Source organism: Papio anubis, chromosome 17 (genome assembly GCF_008728515.1).
Source record: "Papio anubis isolate 15944 chromosome 17, Panubis1.0, whole genome shotgun sequence".
In the NCBI taxonomy this organism is placed as follows: Eukaryota; Metazoa; Chordata; class Mammalia; order Primates; family Cercopithecidae; genus Papio; species Papio anubis.
Window position 1 is genome coordinate 15633067 of NC_044992.1, and position 23305 is coordinate 15656371.

Consider the following 23305-nt stretch of genomic DNA (forward strand, 5'->3'; position numbering starts at 1 on the left):
CAGCGCTCGCCTGGTTCTCGAGGCCCGCTGCGGCAGAGGAGGAGGAGGAGCAGCAGGGAGCCGACGGGGCCGCCGCCGAGGACGGGGCGGACGAAGCCGAGGCCGAGATCATCCAGCTGCTGAAGCGAGCCAAGGTGAGGCGGCTCCGGGCCCTGCGCCCGGCCGAGCGCGGTAGCCTTTGTGAGCGGGGTCTTGGCGTTGTCGCTGCGCATTGCTCTCCGCCTCGCCGAAGAGTGGATGGAGGCTCCGCGGGTAAAATTGCCGAGAATGAGGTGGGTCATCAGAGAGGGGATTGGAATCCATCCAGGCTTTCCCGACTCTAAGGCCTGCAGTTAAACCTCTGCAGTGTCAAGTGCAGATGGAGATGGCGCCCCAGGCATCATGCTTTTATGCAAACGAAATACCAGGAACGTTTTGTAGTTGTTTTATCAATTAATCAGACTACCTGAAATGACACAATTTCGCACGTATATAGCGGCCTGAAAATGTCAACTTAGTGTTGGTTATGCGATTCGGTTCTCTTTCTGAATTCTTCCCTTTCTTCACATGCTTTTCTATTTTCTTGTCTCCTCTTCTCCCCAAGTTATCTCATGCCTACAACGTCCAAATTTGTGTTTCCAGACTGTAGTGTGCTCCTGACATGCCATCTGCACTTTGGTACCTTACCTACCTCTCAGATTTAACATGCCCAAAACTAAACTCGATCTTTAATGCCTCCTCAACATGTGCTTTCACCGTCTCTTTACTACCATCAGTTTTTCAGCCTAAAAACCTCATAGTCATTCTTAAAACTTGTGGTACGTTACCATTGCCTTCCAATGCAGTTACAGTCCAGCAACAAGTCCTGTTGCCAACAAATGCAAAATATGTCTCAAATCTTTCCCCTTTTCTCTATCTCCTTTGCTGTCACCCTAGTGCAAACCATCATTGCCACCACCTATGCTCCAGTAGTCTTTCCTAGCCTCCTGTCCCCTTGCAATCTATTCTCCATGCAGAAACCAAAGCGACCAAAAAAAAAAAAAAAGTAAATTGGATCATATCATCTCCTTGCCTGAAAGCTCTGAATGGCTACCCACTGCATTTATGATAAAATACAAACTCCTTGCCATGGCTTGCAACACCCCACATGATCTAAACTAGCATACCTTGCCCACCCATTTGGCAGTAATCCTCCAGCTCACCATCCTCCCTTCACATCTGTTTCTTTGCATTTCTTCCCCAAAACCATTCTCTTCAGCTTATAGGGACTTCACTCATTTTCTACCCTCTGTTTGAGTCATTGTTCTCCCCAGGTCCTTATTTGGTTGACTCATTCTCATCCTTCCTATCTCAGTTTAGCTGTCACTTCCTTGGAAAGCTTCCCTAAGTCCCATTTGGAGGAGACCCCTTATCATTCCTTTGTGTCATCTTTATAGCTCTTATCATTAGTTGTAATTAAGCTTATTTGTCCTGTATGGTCACCTCCAGCCTGCAAGAAATTAGAAAGAGGATGGAGGACAGGCAGCTTCCTTATAAAATATGTTGTAAAATCACATTCCTTCTGCCTGTGTCTCTTGGCCAAAACTTCATCAGATGGCCACACCTAGCTGCAAGGGAGGCTGACCTCCCTGTCACCTCTATAGACAATGCCTTGTACATAGTAGGAATTCAGTAAATGTCTGATGAATGAGTTTGCTTCCTTCTATCATTGGGATGTGTAGTTGCATACACTTCTGTCTGGTAGCATATGCATCTACTATATGTTTCATTTTCTATTATTTTGTCTTCTCTTTTCAGTTGAGCATCATGAAAGATGAGCCAGAAGAGGCTGAGTTAATTTTGCATGACGCTCTTCGCCTCGCCTATCAGACTGATAACAAGAAGGCCATCACTTACACTTATGATCTGGTAACTCTTATAACCAGTCTGAACCACTGATGAGGAAGGTTGGATGGAAGGGAAGGGTTGTTAGTTCTCCTGATTCATATTCCTGACTTTCATGATGTTCTAAAGCTCCTTTTCTTTTTCACTGAGTTTTCTTTTGGCTTAAGTTTTATTTTTTTGTTTTGTTTTGTTTTGAGATGGAGCCTTGCTCTGTTGCCCAGGCTGCAGTGCAGTGGCACGATCTTGGCTCACTGCAACCTCCGCCTCATGAGTTCAAACGATTCTTTTGCCTCACCCTCCCGAGTAGCTGGGATTACGGGTACGCATCACTACGCCTGGCTAATTTTTGTATTGTAGTAGAGATGAGGTTTCACCATATTGGCCAGGCTGGTCTCGAACCCCTGACCTCAGGTGATCCACCTGCCTTGGTCTCCCAAAGTGCTGAGATTACAGGCATGAGCCACCATGCCCGGCCATGGCTTCAGTTTTTTTACCCTTGGGGTGACATAAGACCTCTCAATTCCAGACCAAAAGAAACCAGTATCATTAGCATGTTTCTTTAATGATGAGTGGACCTAGATTTGGTTTGTTAACAACAAAGTATGTGCAAGTATTTACTTCTCACATGATTGCTGTTCTGCGCTTCTAGCAGATTAATTGGTGACATGCTTTTCATTTTAAACTTTTTAAATTTTGAGGGTGAAAGCAAAAGGGAATTTTAAAGTTTTGAAATAAGTAGGAACACAGTACTCTAAACTGAAAAACAATTTGTAATTTGCTTTCAGATGGCCAACTTAGCATTTATACGGGGTCAGCTTGAAAATGTAAGTAAATTACTTTGCAATATCTTGAATTTGTGAAGGAGTAGCTTCAAGGGTACTGTGATAGTAAGGGTACAGGATAAGCTGCTATAACAAAGAGACCCCAGAATATAGTGACTCAAACAAGATACAAGTGTATTTCTCTTTATTGTGTTAGTCCAGAGATAGGCTAAAGACTGAAGGCAGATACACATAGGCACCTTTGCTCTCTGATCCAGAAGTCCAGGTTCCTTCTAAGATAAGCCCTCATCTGCCTGGGTGAACTGCCTCACCTCCAGCCTGCAGGAACCGGGAGAAGATGGACTGTGAGCAGCTTCCTTATAAAATATGATTTAGAAGTTCATGTTCTTTTTGCCTGCATCCCTTGGCCTAAATTTTATCATATGACCATATCTAACTTCAGGGTGTCCAATCTGCTAAAATTGACTGAATGTTTTTTTTTAAGATAAGGTCTTGATCTGTTGCCCAGGTTGGAGTGTGGTGGCTTGATCATGGCCGACTGCAACCTTGGCCTCCCAGGCTCAGTTGATCCTCCCACCTCAGCCTCCTGAATAGCTGGGACTCCAGGTGTGTGCCACAACACCTGGCTAATTTTCTTATTTATTTATTTATTTATTTATTGTAGAGATGGGTTTCACCATGTTTCAGCCTCCTGAGTAGCTGGGACTCCAGGCGTGTGCCACAACACCTGGCTAATTTTCTTATTTATTTATTTATTTATTGTAGAGATGGGGTTTCACCATGTTTCCCAGGCTAAATTGAGGGGACTCTGTAATCAAAAAGATGGAGAAGCAGAATGACTATTAGGAGACAGTTTGTAGTCTCTGCCACAGTGGGTTTGGATAAGAAGTTAATCTCTGAGGTTGTTTTCTGCTCATTAGAGAGTAGTTTAAGGTACATAGAGGATGTTGGGGGTCCTGATATTTTGATCTGTTTTCCTTTCAAAAGGGTACTTTTCTGTGTGTGAGTGTGCATGTGTGTGAGTATATGGGCTTTACAAGGAATGATACATCAGATTGGTACTTAGAATCCGGGGCCATATATATATAATGGGTCCCAATTAAAAGAAAAATCTTTTTCTTATGCTTTTAGGCTGAACAACTTTTTAAAGCAACAATGAGTTACCTCCTTGGAGGGGGCATGAAGCAGGTAAGGACATTGCCTAGTATTGGCCCCTCACTGAAGCAGTTTTCAGAACAGTCTTGTCTGCTGAAAACTCCTGCTAGCCCCACCATACGCTTTGGTCAGGAAAGGTGGAGTTTCCCTTCTGAGATCTGTATACAAATAGACATTCTTTCACTAAATGCAACGGCATGTTCGCCAGGGAATTCACAGTTGGCTAATCACTCTAAAAGAATAAAGACTGTGGCTTTGAGGCCACCGTCAGTCTGGAAGTTGATCTGAAATAATCCATGAGAATATTTGACTTGTTATTAATTCCCTTCATTCTCTTTCTCTCACAGGAGGACAATGCCATAATTGAAATTTCCCTAAAGCTGGCTAGTATCTATGCTGCGCAGAATAGGTAAGTACGGCAGCCAGGGAGTAGGACTGTGGGCAGAAAAGTTTGACTCTGGGATGTTACATAATATTCATTGCCTGCTGGTCATCTGGGTCTCCCAGAAATTGGGTGCCACACTCAAAAAGTGTTCTGTCCCTCATCTTTGGAATTGTCAGTCTTCTCCAGTTTGCCCCTCCTGTTTCCGGTAGCCTGCCTAGTGGGGCACACAGCATCTCTGGCTGCCCTGTGACAAAGCTAACTAAGTTTTCTGTTGCTGCTTGAAGTGGGAAGGGAAGTTAGAGTTACAACTTTAGTTTAACTTTTTTAGAAGAGGAAAGAGCAGTGTGAAAGCTGCTGGGGATAATGTATTAATACTCTGAAGAAGCCATTTTGCTGGTGTAGATAGAGTTCAAAGATGAAGCATCTAGGATGTAAGCAGAGAACTCCTCTAGAGAGTTGTATTTGGGGTGAATTTAGGGAGAGACCTAAGACTAGCTTCATTTAGGGTTTTAGTGGTGCAGAAGTTGGTGCGAGAGGTTTGGAGTGACACGGAGCCTGATGCTGTAGAAAGGGTGCTTACTGAGACCAGGCCCTGGCACTGGTCCCTGCTGTCCTACTCACCAGCTCCTTTATTCTCATCAGGACCTGCAGAGTCTCCTTGCATTTTGATTGGACACTAGATAGGCTAGAGCTTCCTAGAGCCTTTGACTTCATGTCTTTTGAGGAGCTTTGAGCTTGGCCTATGCCAGAGAACACTGCAGCTTGGTCAATCTTCCTTGGAGTTGTAACAAACATGCCTAGTTCTTGATTGGGTATGAACTCCTAGGGTAAGAAGAAGCCCGGAGCTAATAAACGTTGTTGAATAAGACAAATTCATAGTCTTATAGATGTGAAAGCTAGTAACAATTAGCCTCTAAGTTACATGGTATACTGTACTTTTTATTTTGTTTTATTAAGACAAGCATAAGACTAGAAAAAGACATGGCCAGATCTGAGGCTTCGAAAGGCTGATATAAGTTAGGAGGGGAATTGTTTGTGGACCTCTTGCTCTGACTGGGAGCATCTTGTGGGCAGCGTCCACTTGCCCTGTGTTATGGCTGGAGAGGGCCCTCTTGCCAAGTTTTGAGTCTAGGGAAGGAAGGGGATGCTTCTGTTCTTCTGAGAACAGCAGAACAGTAGGGTCGTAAGTTCTCCCCTGGCAAAGCACTAGAGAAAAGATGAGCTTTTAGTGCCACTTCTGTAAGAAACTAGAGCCAAAACCGAAGAACAAAAACCAAAACTGAGTTCCTAAATGGAGAAGGGATTTCTGTCACATTTCCTCTGCATCTCTGTAAAAAGCAGCAGTCAGCCAGCCTGCTTGGGTTAACTGAACCCTCTCCAATTGATTGAGGGTCCAGGGCTCCAGAGTTGGGTTAAACGACTTCTATTGCCACAGCTAGGAGTTCCATTTCTGCAAAAGAAACTTTTATCAGAGACCTACAGCTTGAAATAAATATAAAATGACTAAAGCTCCTGAGAAGCTGTATGAGGTCAACAGTTGGAATCCTCACTGCAGGGTGGCCTGAACCTCTGTTCAGGGTAGTATTACTTTGAACAGAGGTAAGACTTTCGCACATGGAGAAACTGATTCACTGGAGACCATCTGTTAGTGGGAGATGATGAAGACCGCTGGCTATGTCAGTTATTAAAATTAGGGCAGCATTCCTAGCTTTTTGTGTCTTAAGTTATATTAAATGGATGACTTTTAACTACTTTGAGAAATGGCAGATTTGACACTCCTTAGACTTTAAACAAAGTTCCCTCTTCCCATTTTACACTTCCTTTACTGGTAATGTTTAAACTGAGCTGCAAAAATGAAGATAAAAAAGGAATTTATGAAAAGGTAAATGGGCCGGGCGTGGTGGCTCACGCCTGTAATCCCACCACTTTGGGAGGCCGAGGCAGGTGGATCACCTAAGGTCAGGAGTTCGAGACCAGCCTGACTGACCAACATGGAGAAACTCTGTCTTTACTAAAAATAGAAAAATTAGCTGGGCATGGTGGCGGACACCTGGAATCCCAGCTACTTGAGAGCTGAGGCAGGAGAATCGCTTGAACCCGGGAGGTGGAGGTTGCTCTGAGCCGAGGTTGCGCCATTGCACTCCAGCCTGGGCAACAAGAGCGAAACTGCATCTCAACGGCAAAAAAAAAAAAAAAAAAAGAAAAGGTAAATGGCTGATTATTGATTTTGCTTTACAGACAGGAATTTGCTATTGCTGGCTATGAATTCTGCATTTCAACTCTAGAGGAAAAAATTGAAAGAGAAAAGGAATTAGCAGAAGACATTATGTCAGGTAGGAAACCCATTATCTGGGCATCACTTTTCTCCACAAAAGGCTTTACTTTACACTTTGAGAAATGGAAAGAGATCTAAATTGGGAAGAGGGAAAGTTACCTATCTTTAAGGTATCAGCAGAAGTTTTGGAATAAGATGTTTTGTTTAAAATATTTGCTGTTTTGGTGGTTTTTTTTTTTTTTTTTAACCCCCTTGGTGACATGTTCATAATTTATCTGTTAACTTTTAGTTATATATAACTTATGGAAAATCGGGGAGCAGAAGAAGAAGGTCTTTCTTTTATTATCTCTTAGTTCAGCTACCAATCAAAATGCTTATTACATTTTAGCCCTAGATATACAGCAAATTAAAAAAGAAGAGAAAAAAAGCTCATGTTTTTGCAATTCATCCTCACTCATTCTAGAGACTAGGAATAGAACTGGATGAGCAGGAAGTTCTCTAGCTCTCCACCATTTTGGGTTTCTTAATTTGGGTTGAGGTATTGAGAATTTTCAGATTTGACATTTATTCAATACCTACTCTATACCAAGAGCTATCAAGATGGTAGGGATACAGCAGTCAACTCTTCTGTACCTAATTGTCTTCTAACTCTCTCTTGACAGACAGTAGTCCCCTATTATCCATGGGGGATATGTTCCAAGACCCCCAGCAGATGCCTGAAAAGAATTCTAATACACTGTGTTTTTTTCTTATACATATGTACCTATGATAAAGTTTAATTTATAAGTTAGGCACAGTAAGAGATTAACAACAATAACTTATAGAACAATTATAACTATATACTGTTAACAGTGTCACAGACAGAAGATTCATTCTTATTGTAGATCTTATCAACCTCAGCATACAGTTTTGTTTTTTTTCTTATTGAGAACTTTCACCTTTTCATTAAAAGGAAGCACTTTATGACTTCTCTTTGTCATATCCAAATTGCCAGTATCACTACTCTTATACTTTGGGGCCATTATGTAAAATATGGATTGCTTGAGCACAAGTACTGTGACACTGTGGGTTGATCTGATACCTGAGACTGCTGCTAAGTGATTGAGGCCAGGTGCCGTATACAACTTGGGTACACTGGACAAAGAGGTGATTCACGTCCTGGGCAGGATGGAGTGTGACAGGGCAAGATTTCATCATGCTACCCAGAATGGCATGCAATTTAAAAACTTATGGATTATTTCTGGAATTTTTCATTTAATATTTTTCAGACCATGGTTGACTGCAGATAACTGAAACCCCAGAAAACTGTGGATTAGGAGGGATCACTGTACACCAATTTTTTTGTTTTCATCACTCCACTGAAGCTACCTTTATCAAAGTCACCAAATCCAATGGTTACTTGTCAATCCTTCATTTACTCATCAGCAGCTTTAACTTAGGGGGTCACTGTCTCCTACTGAAAATACTTTCACTTGGCTTCTGGGATGCGTCAGTGGTCTCTCCAGTGAGGTGAACAGACTTCCCTACCTCTTAATGTTGGCAGGCTTTAGGGCTGTTTTCAGTCCTATTCTCTTTTCTCTCTGCCCCCACACCTAGGAGATATCTTTTAGTTCCGTACTTTTAAATATTACATTTACACCTTCAGCCCCAACTTGCCCCCAAATGGCGGACTTATGATTATGATTGCCTACCCGACATCTTGACTTGAAGTCTAATGGTCATCTCATACTTCCCATGTCCAAAATAGATCTTTTCAGTTTTGCCGCTCACAACTTGTTTCTTCACCAGTCAGCCCCAGATTTGTAAATGGCACACTACTCATTTAGTTGCCTTGGCCAAGAACCTAAGAATTGTCCATGATTTCTTCCTCATTCCTCGTATCTAATCCATCAGCAAGTTATATTGGATCAGCCATCAAAATATATCCATACTGACCACATCTCATCCCATTACCCTACTGCTTTGGTCCAGGCCATCACTGTTTCAAGACCTCAGTACCTTTGTATCACCTTTAGAATAAATTTAGAATCCCTGCGTGGACCTGTAAGGCGCTTATGACCTGGGCCCACCCACCTCTTCCACGCCATCTGCTGCTCTCCCCTCGCTTGTTCCAGTCTCACCACACTGGTCTTATTCTGGCACATTCCAAGTTCAATGCTGCCTCAAGGCCTCTTTGCTTGATATTCCCTCTACCTAGATTGTTCTCTCTTACCTTTTCCTGGCCAACTCCCGTACTTCACTCAGGTCTCTGCTCAATAGCACTTCCTCAGAGTCCTCTCCTCACTAAAATTATCATCTCTTCCCACCTTACTATTGCTCTACTCCTCCTTCCTTTACTTTTCTTCATCACACTTGAAAGTAGAGGTGTGTGTGTTGTGTGCTTGTGTTTGTTTCTCCACTAAAAGTATGTTTTTGTTTAAAAATTTTTAGTCTTTGTCTTCCTTATCAAAGAAGGATAGAGACTTCATCCATTATGCTCACTGCTAAATCCTCGGTGCCTAGAACAGTGCCTGGCACATAATAGAGGCTCAATAATTACTGAATGAAAGAACAAAAGACCCAAGAAAGACCAACAAGTAAATCCAGTTTCAGTGCAGTGTGGAAGTGCTTTGAGGAAATCCACAAGAGGTGTAAAAACAAGTCTAGCTGTCAAGTAAGTCGCTTCTGAACTATTTACACCTTTGCTATCTTTCTGTGGTTTCTTAGGAGTGTAAAGCTGTATTTCCTGACTCAAAAAGTAATTCCAGTAAACACTGAAGAAAACTGAGAAAAGCACTAAGAAGTAAAGATCATCTATAATCATACTACTAAGAAAGAGCTACTGTTTTTTACTACGGCTTTTCAGGTTACATTTTAAGACATAAATTTGGGATGATACTGTATATCCCACTTTGTAACCTGAGTTTTAAAAATTTAGTAACATATTGTGAAAACACTTTTTTTTTTTTTTCCAGGCAAAGGAATTCTTGTTGGATAGAGCAAACTAATCTCTATTATAAATATTATTTTTACATTTTACTAGGTGTGCAGTATAGAAAATGTGTTACATGATTCTTCATCTTATTTTTTCTAGAAAAGAAATAAATTCCTACTTATTCAGTTTTGCACAAAGCAAATCCATTATCAAATTTATGTGCTTTTTATTGACACAACTATCTCTATCCCAGGAGAGCATTACTTAATTACGTAAAATTACATTACTTACATAAAACCTTGCTCTAGGGTAATTATTTTGTTACCTATGTTGTAAATATATATATACTTACTGAGGAAATGCCCATAAAAAATTAAGTGAAAACTTTGGTTACAAAACAGTATAGTTAGTATGTAGACTAATGATAGGAATGGAACAAAGGCTTAATGATAGATATCAAAATATAGGCAGTGATTCTCTTTGGTTGGTAGGTTTATAGGGAATTTATATTTTATTTGTGTTTCTCTGAGTATTCTATAATTTTGCACAAATTTATATTTTTTTAATTTCCAATGTTATCTATTAGTATAAAAAGTCAAATAATATTAATAGTACAAAGCTTAATTTAAGAGAGCATTTTCTTGCTACCTCACCCCACCCCATCTATTTTTTTTATTGTTTTGTTTTATTTTATTTTTTTGAGATGGAGTCTCGCTCTGTCACCAGGAGTGCAATGGTGCAATCTCGGCTCACTGCAACCACTGCCTCCCGAGTTCAAGTGATTCTCATGCCTCGGCCTCCCGAGTAGCTGGGACTACAGGCGCCCGCCACCACGCCCGGCTATTTTTGTATTTTTAGTAGAGACGGGGTTTCACTGTGTTAGCCAGCGATCTCCTGACCTCGTGATCCGCCTGCCTTGGCCTCCCAAAGTGCTGGGATTACAGGCATGAGCCACAGCGCCCGGCCCCTGTTTTCAGCTCTTAAACCAGCTTCCTCTGGTATTTACCTTCACATTTCTCAGTAATATAAATTGCTATTTCCTAATTCATTATTTTCAGAATCTGTTGATTTATGGGAAAGTGAATATTTAGTGCAATTTCTGCTTGTGTCTATATTATGAGTGTATGAATAGTGTTAGCTGCTGAGCCAAGTAACATGATTACACAATTACATTTCCTTTTGTGTACATTTTGCTTCCTCTGAAGTTAACTAGGTTTTTTTGTGGCTCCGTTTGTTATGTATATGTCAGATTCTTCACTTTTATATATTATTTGCTTTCTTCAATTCATAAGCTTTCCCAGTGTTCTAGAGTTCATGTTGGCTCACTTTTCATTGGCATGGCTGGCCATAGGCATTCAGTCTTCATCTTCCTTTTTTGTTTGTTTTCGTTGAGATGGGGTCTCACTCTGTCGCCCAGGCTGGAGTGCAGTGGCTCGATTTTGGCTCACTGCAAGCTCCGCCTCCTGGGTTTAAGCAATTCTCATGCCTCTGCCTCCTAAGTAGCTGGGATTACAGGCGTGAGCTACCACGCCTGGCTAATTTTGTATTTTTAGTAGAGATGGGGTTTCACCATGTTGGCTGGCCTGGTCTGGAACTCCTGACTTCAGGCGATCCGCCCGCCTCAGCCTCCCAAAGGGTTGGGATTACAGGCATGAGCCACCACGCCCAGCCATGTTATATCTTTTTCATCCTGTAACTTTCATTTTAGTGGTATTTGGGGAAGGAGTGGAGAGGAATGTATGTGTTCAGTTCAGAATAGTAAATCTGTTATTGGGCATCAAGATGGTGTCCAAACCTGTTTTTTTAAAGTGGCTTCTTAGCACTGAGATTTCCAAGTCAAGAGTAGCACATTTTAAGGTGTTGATGACTATTGCCAAATTGCCATTGAAAGGACTGTGTTAATTTACATTTCTTGGTCTGGCTATTTATGTGCTTTGTGACTTTAGTCAAATTACTTAATCCCTGTGTGCTTTTTCTTCAGTATGGGATTAAGAGTAATATGCATAGGACCTTTAGGAAGGTGGAATGAGTTAATACATAAAAAGTACTTAGAATAATACATTGTAGCTGCTCAAAAAGAGTTTGTTAGTGGTTTTTATTATTGTGATAAGGCTATGTCCTCCTTCCCAAAACTCATTAATTTTTATAATCTTTGTTAGCTTGATGATATGGCCTTGATGCATTATCTAGCATTTCTTTGATAAACAGTGAGGTTTATCTTTTTTTTCTCACCATGTCTTAGGGTGCTGAGAGGTATCTTTCATTGGAGCTTTATAGTAAAAACATTAATCCTTTGTCTCTTGGGTTTTCCTCCTGATTTGTGTTTATAGAGTGGTTTTTTTTCCTAATAAAAAGGGAATGTGAAGTTAACATTTGTATAAAGAATTATGAGAATTGGCCAGGCACAGTGGCTCATGCCTGTAATCCCAGCACTTTGGGAGGCCAAGGTGGGAGGATCACTTGAGGTCAGGTATTCAAGACCAGCCCTGGCAATGTGGCAAAACCCCATGTTTACAAAAATTATCTGGGCGTGGTGTTGCACACCTGTAGTCCCAGCTACTCGGGAGGCTGAGGTGAGAATCTCTTGAGCCTGGGAGGTGGAGGTTGCAGTGAGCTGAGGTCCCACCACTGTGCTCCAGCCTGGGTGACAGAGCAAGACCCTGTCTTGGGGCGGGGGTGGGTGGGCGTAGGCGGAAGATGATTGTGAGTATAGACAAGGGACCCAGCATTACCAGTACCTTTGGAGCTCTTCCTACCTGAGATAATACTCTCCTTAATCTTGTCACTATCATTCAATGGCACGATCTCAGCTCACCGCAACCTCCACCTCCCAGGTTCAAGTGATTCTCCTGCCTCAGCCTCCCGAGTAGCTGGGACTACAGGCATGTGCCACCACGCCCGGCTAATTTTGTATTTTTAGTAGAGGTGGGGTTTCTTCATGTTGGTCAGGCTGGTCTCAAACTGCCGACCTCAGGTGATCTGTCTGCCTCAGCCTCCCAAAGTGCTGGGATTACAGGTATGAGCCACCATGCCCGGCCCATTTGCTTTTCTTTAGTTTTACTCTGTGTCCCTTAATAAGGTGTCATTTAATTTTTGCATATTGCTTTTAAAAATTTAAATAGGCTGGGTGCAGTGACTCATGCCTGTAATCCCAACACTTTGGGAGGCCAAGGTGGGAGGATCGCTTGAGCCCAGGAGTTTGAGACCAGACTGGGCAACATGGTGAGATCCTGTCTCTTCAAAAAATAAAAAAATTGCCTGGGCACGGTGGCACATGCCTGTGGTCCCAGCTACTTAGCAGACTGAGGCAGGAGGATAACTTGAGCCCAAAAGGTTGAGGCTGCAGTGAGCTATCATAGTGCCACTGTCCTTTAGCGCAGGCAGTAGAGAGAGACCTTGTCTCAAAACAAATTAAAATTATATAAATGAATCGTAATATGTATTCATTTTAGGGCATTTTTGTTACTTGCACGAGTAATCTTTTCAGAATTAGATCAGAATTCATTTCTAATTTCCTTTGCTTTTATTCGTCTTTAATACACACTGAGTAGCTGTTCTGTGCCAGGTATTCTAGGATTTGAATAGCAGCAAGTAAGGTAAAAGTCCCTGCTCTTCTGGAGCTTAATGCTTAGAAGTATTTTTCAAGCTTTGAAATCGTATGCATCCTCACTTATCTTTCCTTATAATTTTCTATTTTTCTCCTTGTATTTCTAAACATTTTTAATTTAACTTTTTAGTATATCTGGAATTTATTTTGGTGTGAAGCTGGTGACTATTTTCTTACAGATAGTAATCAATCTATATGTACTAATTAGTATATACTTGGGTTTCTTTTGGGGTTTTCCATTCTGATGTATTTATCTGATGAGTTTTATAACAGTATACATTGTTTGAATTATATATTTGAGTTATATGGTAGGACAGTTGACACATGCTTCCTTTGCAGAATTCCTTCCCACATTTCACTGTTTTCACATGAATTTTAGAATTATTTTTTCAAGTTCCTAAAGTGCCTTGAAACTGAATTATCAGATTTGCATTATATTTACAAATTAGTCTGAGGAGATTGCCATCTGAATAAGTTAGCATATCTTTGACTGCAAAGAGCAGAAATTTCAGCTGAATTAGGTTTAACAGTAAGGACATTTATGTCAAGTAACTGGCAGTTCAGTGACAGGGAGCAGGCTGTTGAGTTAGTTGATAATGTGATTCATTGAAATCATGAAGGAACAGGCTCTTTCCATCTTTCCTCACTCATGTATTTTTTTCCCATGCTCCCCTGGTGGTTGAAACGTGAAACTAGCAATTCCCAGGAATCTCATCCAGAAATGACAGTGTCCAGAGGAAAAGGAGACTTCTTTGATGTTTCTCATAGGATCAAGGTAATCTTTCCTAGAAGTCTCCAAGTAGATTTATCCTTACTTCTTATTGGTTAGAATTGGGTTACATGCCATTTCTAACCCAGTCCTTGGGAAGAAAAATGGATTATCATGATTGGCTAAAACTCATCAGTATCTTTTCCTGAGGATGTGAGTCATGTGAGAAAAGAACGGATACTGGGACAAACCAGCTGCTCTGCTAGCAAAGGAAAATCTTTGTAATAGTGAGCCGTCTCACTGAGGAACATTCTATAGCTCCTGCTTATATTATAGTTTTCTTCATATAAATGGCAGCTATTTATTAAATTTGATTCTAACTGACTCCTTGACTGAACTCTTTGCTTTTCAGTTGATATTCACACTAATTCCAGAGTTATAATCATACATTCCAGAAATGATGGTACAGGTGGAGCATCCCCCAAAACTGAAGCTTTCTGAGTGCCAACATGATGTACAAAGAAAGTACTCATTGGAGCATTTGGATTTGGGTTTTTGGTTTTGGGATGCTGGCAGTATCCAAAGCAAATATTCCAAACTCAAAAAATCTGAAATTTGAAACACTTTTGGTCCTAAACATTTCAGATAAGGAATACTCAAGCTGTAATTGTTTCCTTCCAGAGAGTTACACTACTGTCTCCTTTCCCCACCCTTTATAAAATTAGTTCATTGGCGTACCATCAAGAAATAGTAGTAATAGGCAACTTAGTCTTCTATCCAATTTGGTACCAAACTATGCGACTAGATTTATTACTATTATATATCTAGAGCAGACCAGGCTTGCTTGTAGGTTAATTGCTTAGTACCTGTGTAGTGCTGGATAATATTTAATGCTGATATGTAACTTTTGTGTTTCTTATGAGATCCACAGTAAATTTCTTATTGTATTGTTTGTACTATTGTATTTGTATTATTTGTTATTGCAGGATTGTATTAATGTGATAAAATGAATTGGGATGCTTTATTTTCTATTCTGAAATAAGTGTATGATATTGCATTGGAATGGTCTGTTCCTTGAAAGTTGTAGAGTCTATCATGCCAGATGGACCAGAACTCCTGAGTTAATTCTCTGACAGATTTTTTTCTTCCTTCTTGATTACTCATGTATTTCTTCCATTTTCTTAATTTCAATATAGGACAGTGCTAATACATGATAAGCATTAATATCTATTGAATAAATGAACGTATGGGTGAACAAATTTTATAACTTACTAATTTCCTAGAAGAAACTTTAAGGAATTATATTTTTAAAGCATATTTTACACTACTCTTAACATACCTGATATCATCTTCCTTTTCTAGTTCCTAATTTTATGGATTTCTTTTTAAATTAGTAAAAAGATGTTTCCCATTGATTCTTTCCTCCTCCTTTCCTTGAAACTTTTTATTTTTATATTTTAAATAAAATATTTCTAGAAAGTTATTTTTGATGACGTAATATTTGGTTTCATGAGTGCTTACAGTCTGGAGCCTGAGTTCAGATTCTGGTTCTACCACTTACTAGCAGTGGACAAGTTATTTAACTTCTCTATTCTCAGCTTCCTTATCAATAAAATGAAAATAATAATAGAACTTACCTCGTAAGAGTTATGAGAATGAAATGCTCCAGGACTATGACCGGTACTCATTAGGCACTGTTATATAAGAGTGTGTGGAATGTGATATATTTACTAATCTATTATATGATTTGGCACCTATATTTTATTACTCTCAATTTATGAAGGACCTTCCTGGCTATTGTATTAATAGTTTCTCCTTGGTTTTTGTTAATTTTGTTGATTCATTCAAAAAGCCATCTTCTGGTTTCATTAATTTTCTTTATTGTTTTTCTATTTTCTATTTCACTTATTTCTTCTCTGTCTTTATTGCATCTCTCCTGTTTGCTTTGGGTTTATTTTGTTCCCTTTTTTCTGGTCTCTTAGGCAGGAGATGAGGTGACTGATTTAAGGTTTTGCTTCTAACATAATTGCCATTTATAACTATAAGCTTTAGCTGCATCTCATTAATTTTGGTAAGGTATATTTTCATGTGTCTCAAGTATTTTCCAATTTTTTTTTGGATTTCTTCTTTGACCCTTTGGATATTTAGGAGTATATAGATTAATTTCCACATATAGTGAATTTCTCAAATTTTCTTCTGTTGAATCCAGTTTCATTCCATTGTGTTCAGAAAACAACTGTGCATGATTTTATTTATTGAGACTTGTTGTATGGCCTCACATATGGCTTATCCTGGAGAATGTTGCATGTGCATTTGAGAAGTATGTGTATTCTGTTGAATGGAGTTTTCTATGAATATCTGTTAGGTCTAGTTGGTTTATAGTGTTATTCAAGTCTTTTGTGTCCTTACTGATTTTGTCAAGTTGTTCTAATTTTTTTTTTTTTTCTTTGAGACGGAGTCTTGCTCTGTCACCCAGGCTGGAGTGCGGTGGCGCAATCTCGGCTCACTGCAACTTCCACTTCCCGGGTTCAAGCGATTCTCGTGCCTCAGCCTCCCGAGTAGCGGGAGTACAGGCATGTGCCATTGGATCCGGCTAATTTTTGTATTTTTAGTTGAGATCAGGTTTCACCATGTTGTCCAGGCTGGTCTCGAACTCCTGACCTCAGGTGGTCCACCTGCCTCAGCCTCCGAGTGCTGGGATTCTAGGCATGAGCCACCATGCCTGGCTGATAACTTTTTAAAAATCTTCTTTCTTTATACATGTTTCTGTGCTGTTTAGACAGTCCCAGATATAGATATATCTATCTTTGTTATGAATTGTCCCTTCATCAGGAAAATGATTCCTTTTTCCCTATTTAAGGTATTTGTTACAAATTCTAGTTTTATATTATCTACTATATCTTAACCCTTAAATTTTTCTGAGTCATTTTTCAGTGTATCTTTTGTAGAAAGCTATGGTTGGATTTTTTTTTTAAACCTGAGTATCACTGTCTTCTGATACAGAATCTGAAAACCTTTTAAAAATTAGTATTGAGGCTGGGTGCAGTGGCTCACACCTGTAATCCCAGCACTTTGGGAGGCTGAGGCAGGTGCATTACCTGAGGTCAGGAGTTCAAGACCAGCCTGGCCAACATAGTGAAACCCCGTCTCTACTAAAAATACAAAAAATTAGCTGGGTGTGGTGGTGGGCACCTATAATTTCAGCTACTCGGGAGGCTGAGGCAGGAGAATCACATGAACCTGGGAGGTGGAGGTTGCAGTGAGCCGAGATCGCGCCATCGCACTCCAGCCTGGTTAAGAAGAGTGAAATTCTGTCTCAAACAAACAAAACAAAACAAAAAACAAATTGGTATTGAAAGGGATAATTGGTCTAATTATTGCATTTTTGTTAATTCCTTTGTTTTCAGTTCCTTTTATAGGAATTTTTCCCTCACTGACCTATATTTGTATTTTGTAGGGAAGGTATATGTATATATGATTTTCAGTTCTATAAGGAGTAACCTAAACATTTCTTAAAGACATAGTTGACTCAGAGGAAAAAAAATTGTTTTCAGTTTCTTCTCTAAAATGAGATGAGTACATTTTAACATTATCCTACCTTTCCCTTTTCCTCACTTGTTTTTTCTCTGTGATCTGGAATTTTAGACTTAGTGGAATTTATTGCAGAGGAGAATTCTGAAGCCTGCATATTTGCCTTGTTTTTTAAGTAGTCTATTTTCTCCTGCTCAGATGCTTTGCTGGACTCAGAAGTTACATCAGCATAAGGTTAGGGAGTTGTCTGTTTGTGAAGCTTGTTTAATCCCTGGTGAACCTTCATTTTTAGCATCCAGTTCTCTGGAGCTTCTGTAGTCTATCCTGGCTCAATGCTTCTGTCCCACATGCTCTGGCCTTTTACTCTGCCTTTTTTTTTTTTTTTTTTTTGAGACGGAGTCTCGCTCTGTCGCCCAGGCTGGAGTGCAGTGGCCGGATCTCAGCTCACTGCAAGTTCCGCCTCCCGGGTTACGTCATTCTCCTGCCTCAGCCTCCCGAGTAGCTGGGACTACAGGCGCCCGCCACCTCGCCCGGCTAGTTTTTTGTATTTTTTTAGTAGAGACGGGGTTTCACCGTGTTAGCCAGGATGGTCTCGATCTCCTGACCTCGTGATCCACCCGTCTCGGCCTCCCAAAGTGCTGGGATTACAGGCTTGAGCCACCGCGCCCGGCCGCCTTTTACTCTGGAATGTCCTTTACCTGTATGTTGACCTCTCTCTTCTCTATCCTTCACATTATCCCCTCTTCCATCAGTTTTCTCGTCTATATTTTGGGAGTTTCTTCAGTTGATATTCCACATGACCGATTTATGATTAAGGAAAGTCAGTTCTGTGCTTTTCTTCTGATTTGTTTTTTGTTTTTTGAGATAGGGTCTCACTGTGTCGCCCAGGCTGGAGTGCAGTGGTGCAGTCATGGCACACTGCAGCCTCAACCTCCCAGGCTCACCTGATCCTCCTACCTCAGCCTCCCAAGTAGCTGAGACTGCATGCGCATGCCACCATGCCTGGCTAATTTCTGGATTTTTCGTAGAGGCAGAGTTTCACCATCTTGCCCAGGCTGGTCTTGAACTTCTGAGTTTAAGCAATCTACTTGCCCTGACCTCCCCAAATGCTGGCATTATGGGCATGAGGCATCACGCCTGGCTGCGCTCTGATGTATTTTTTTAAAATAGATTTCAAACAAAAGTAAAGTTTTCAGGACTTACCAAATATCTGTATTCTTTCAGCCTTGGCCAAATTTCAATGTTTTACCGTATTTGCTTTAGATTTTTTTTTTTTTTTTTTTTGATATTTAAACCCCTGTATACCCCTCCCTGCCTAGGGGTAGCTGCTATCCTCAATTTGGTTTTGTTTGCCTACTTATTGCACTTGTATATATCAATAAACAATATATTGCTGGGTACAGTGGCTCACACCTGTAATCCCAGCCCTTTGGGAGGCCAAGACAGGTGGATCATCTGAGGTCAGGAGTTCGAGACCAGCCTGGCCAACATGGCGGAACCTTGTCTCTACTAAAAATACAAAAATTAGCCCAGCATGGTGGCGGGCGCCTGTATTCCCCCCTACTCGGGAGGCTGAGGCAGGAGAATTGCTTGAACCTGAGAGGCAGAGGTTACAGTGAGCTGAGATCGCGCCACTGCACTCCAGCCTGGGTGACAGAGTGAAGACTCCGTCTCCAAAACAAACAATATACCATAGGGCTAATATGTTTTTAAACTTAATATGAATGGTATCATACTGTACAATTGTTTTTGTAGTTTGCTTTTGTCACTCAATATTATGTTAATGAGATTTATTGGGCTGATATTTAAAGCAGTTTTCTTAGCACAGAGGCCCTGTTTGCTTGCCAAACTGCATGTCTGCTGGGTTGCATCTGTCTTTAAAGAGTGACTTCCTCTAATTAATCTGCTGGGGTGAGGGGTAAGGTGAATCTTTTTTCTGTTCTCACAAGTGTGGACACAAGCTAAAGGTGGCCCTGTGTGATTCCCTCACTACAACCATGATATAGTAGTCCATTGTAGAAATATACGTTTTTTTTTTTTTTTAATACTTTAAATCATAGGACAGACGTGCACAACGTGCAGGTTTGTTACATATGTCAGTAAGTGCCTTGTTGGTGTGCTGCACCCATTAACTCGTCATTTACATTAGGTGTATCTCCTATTGCTATCCCTCCCTCCTCCCCTCACCCCACGACAGGCCCCGGTGTATGATGTTCCCCTTCCTGTGTCCAAGTGTTCTCATTGTTCAATTCCCACCTATGAGTGAGAACATGCGATGTTTGGTTTTTTGTACTTGCCATAGTTTGCTCAGAATGATGGTTTCCAGCTTCATCCATGTCCCTACAAAAGACATGAACTCATCCTTTTTTATTGCTGCATAGTATTCCATGGTGTATATGTGCCACATTTTCTTAATCCAGTCTATCATTCATGGACATTTGGGTTGGTTCCAAGTCTTTGCTATTGTGAATAGTGCTGCAGTAAACATATGTGTGCATGTGTCTTTATAGCAGCATGATTTATAATCCTTTGGGTATATACCCAGTAATGGGATGGCTGGGTCAAATGGTATTTCTACTTCTAGATCCTTGAGGAATCGCCACACTGTCTTCCACAATGGTTGAACTAGTTTATAGTCCCACCAGCAGCGTAAAAGTATTCGTATTTCTCCACATCCTCTCCAGCACCTGTTGTTTCGTGACTTTTTAATGATCGCCATTCTAACTCGTGTGAGATGGTATCTCATTGTGGTTTTGATTTGCATTTCTCTGATGGCCAGTGATGATGAGCATTTTTTCATGTGTCTGTTGGCTGCATAAATGTCTTCTTTTGAGAAGTGTCTGTTCATATCCTTCGCCCACTTTTTGATGGGGTTATTTGTTTTTTTCTTGTAAATTTGTTTGAATTCTTTGTAGATTCTGGATATTCGCCCTTTGTCAGATGAGTAGATTGCAAAAATTTTCTCCCATTCTGTAGGTTGCCTGTTCACTCTGATGATAGTTTCTTTTGCTGTGCAGAAGCTCTTTAGTTTAATTAGATCCCATTTGTCAATTTTGGCTTTTGTTGCCATTGCTTTTGGTCTCAGCCCCAAATCTCCTTAAGCTGATAAGCAACTTCAGCAAAGTCTCAGGATACAAAATCAATATGCAAAAATCACAAGCATTCTTATACACCAATAACAGACAGAGAGCCAAATCATGAGTGAACTCCCATTCACAATTGCTTCAAAGAGAATAAAATACCTAGGAATCCAACTTACAAGGGATGTGAAGGACCTCTTCAAGGAGAACTACAAATCACTTGCTCAACGAAATAAAAGAGGACACAAACAAATGGAAGAACATTCCATGCTCATGGATAGGAAGAATCAATATTGTGGAAATAGCCATACTGCCCAAGGTAATTTAGATTCAGTGCCCATCGCCATCAAGCTACCAATGACTTTCTTCACAGAATTGGAACCAAAAAAAGAGCCCGCATTGCCAAGACAATCCTAAGCAAAAAGAACAAAGCTGGAGGCATCACGCTACCTGACTTCAAACTGTACTACAAGGCTACAGTAACCAAAACAGCATAGTACTGGTACAAAAACAGAGATATAGACCAATGGAACAGAACAGAAACCTCAGAAATAATACTACACATCTATAACCATCTGATCTTTGACAAACCTGACAAAAACAAGAAATGGCGAAAGGATTCCCTATTTAATAAATGGTGCTGGAAAACTGGCTAGCCATATGTAGAAAGCTGAAACTGGATCCCTTCCTTACACCTTATACAAAAATTAATTCAAGATGGATTTAAGACTTAAATGTTAGACCTAAAACCATAAAAACCCTAGAAGAAAACCTAGGCACTACCATTCAGGACATAGGCATGGGCAAGGACTTCATGTCTAAAACACCGAAATATACCCCACAGTTCTATTGATGGACCTGTTGGGTCATTCTATATGTTTTTGCTATTAAAAGTCCTACTTCACTGAACATTCTTGGACCTGCGTCTTTGTACACACCTGCAAGATAGTCCCTGGAATATGTACATAAAAGTGGAGTTGCCCGGTGCATATACCAAATTGCTTATCAGGCTGGGTGTAGTGGCTCACACCTGTAATCCCAGCACTTTGGGATGCTGAGATGGGCAGATCACTTGAGGTCAGGAGTTGGAGACCAGCCTGGCCAATAAGGTGAAACTCCATCTCTACTTAAAAAAAAAAAAGCCAGGCGTGGTGGTGGGCACCTGTAATCCCAACTACTTGGAAGGCTGAGGTACAAGAATCGCTTAAACCCGGGAAGGTAGAGGTTGTAATAAGCTGAGATCATGCCACTGCACTCCAGCCTGGGCAACAGAGCAAGACTGTCTCAAAAACAACAAAAACCAAATTGCTGATCAAAGTGGTTTTACCAGTTTACATTTTGACTAGCAATATATTAGTGTTCGTGATGCTCTCTGTATATCTTTGTTATCATCAGATATTTTTGATAATCTGCAGGGTTTGAAAAGGAATTTCATTGTGGCTTCACTATGTTTCTGATTACTGTATTTATTGGCTATTAGATTATGTGCTCTGAAAATTATTCATATCCTTTGCCTATTTTTTTGAGGGGTTGTCTTTTTCTTAACAATCTGTAAGAGTTCCTTATTTATTCGATCATTTTATATTTTTGTAGGTTACTTATCTCTTTGTAGCTTGTCTTTTCACATTAGGGCATTTGACATAGATTAAAACTTTGGATATTAACAGAATCTTGATATTTATCTTCATAGTTTGTGCTTGTTATATCTTGATTTGTAATGACATCTCTATATTGGGTTTTCATAAATTCGTGGGGTGCTAATGTTTAAATCTGTAATTATAACTAATTTTTAGTTTCATTATAATTTTTCCCTATTTAATTCAGTACCTTATTTTTTTTCCCCCACAAGAGACAAGGTCTTCCTTTGGCCAGGCTGGAGTGAGTGCAGTGACATGATCACAGCTCACTGCAACTTTAAACTCCTGATACCAAGTGATCCTCCCACCTCAGCCTCCAGAAGAATAAGGACTACAGGCACGTGCCACCATGTCTGACTTATATATATGTATTTTTTGGGGAGTGTATATATTTTTTTGGGGGGGTTGGGGAGGGTAGAGATGAGGTTTTGCTATGTTGCCCAGGCTGGTCTCGACCTCCTGGGCTGAAGTGGTCCTCCTGCCTTGGCCTCCCAAAGTACAGGCTTGCGGGTGTGAGCCACCATGCCTAGCCCTTTTGTAATTCTATTTGTTCATTCATTCAACAATTCAGTCAGAAATACTGAATGCCCATTACATGCTAGATATGCTGCTAGGTTCTGAGATACAGATATAAATAAAACAAAGTTGGCTGGGTGCAGTGGCTCACGCCTGTAATCCCAGCACTTTGGGTGGCTGAGACAGGCGGATCAAGAGGTCAAGAGTTCAAGACTATCCTGGCCAATATTGTGAAATCCCGTCTCTACTACAAATACAAAAAAAAAAAAAAAATTAGCTGGGCGTGGTGGTGCACCTGTAGTCCCAGCTACTCGGGAGGCTGAGGCAGAAGAATCACCTGAACCAGGGAGGCGGAGGTCGCAGTGAGCGGAGATTGTGCCACTGCACTCCAGCCTGGGCGACAGAGTGAGACTTCGTCTCAAAAAAGAAAAAACAAAAAAGTCACTGCCTCATGGAGCTACATTTCTGGTGGGGGAAAGACGCATAGTAAGCACTATCCAGTAAGTTGGTGTGTCCAGAGTGCTATGTAGATATTTATGAAGGAATATGTATAGCAGGAATACATTGGGGAAGTATGCTGTCTTATAGAGGGGGTAGGGAAGGCCTTGTTAGTATGAAACCTGGTGAATGGGAGAGAATAGGCAAGTGGCTATTTGTGAGGGAAGAAAATTACAGGCAAAGGGCAATTACAGGTACAAGACTCAGGTGGCGTATGCTTGACTTACTGGAAGTAAGAACTACTGGAGTTGTCTGATTTTATAAAATTTGGGGGGATGAGGCCTGCTTTCTTACTGTCTGCTGATTCTCATTTATTTGGATTATACATTCATCTTCAGCAAGGTTTTAGCTAT

General features: G+C 40.6%; 1 protein-coding gene across 3 annotated transcripts in view; it reads left to right on the forward strand.

Moving 5' to 3' along the window:
• Window positions 1–23305, forward strand: part of TTC19 (tetratricopeptide repeat domain 19) — a 30888-nt gene that overhangs the window by 719 nt on the left and 6864 nt on the right. Inside the window, exons 2-7 of one of the 3 annotated variants that reach the window (XM_031656988.1) lie at window positions 4–134; window positions 1777–1887; window positions 2649–2687; window positions 3777–3833; window positions 4148–4209; window positions 6424–6518. In XM_031656988.1, coding sequence (XP_031512848.1) covers window positions 4–134; window positions 1777–1887; window positions 2649–2687; window positions 3777–3833; window positions 4148–4209; window positions 6424–6518 — 495 coding nt within the window. Of the gene's footprint in view, window positions 1–3; window positions 273–1776; window positions 1888–2648; window positions 2688–3776; window positions 3834–4147; window positions 4210–6423; window positions 6519–23305 lie in introns of all 3 variants that reach the window. The other 2 variants (XM_031656986.1, XM_031656987.1) reach the window with 2 other exon arrangements.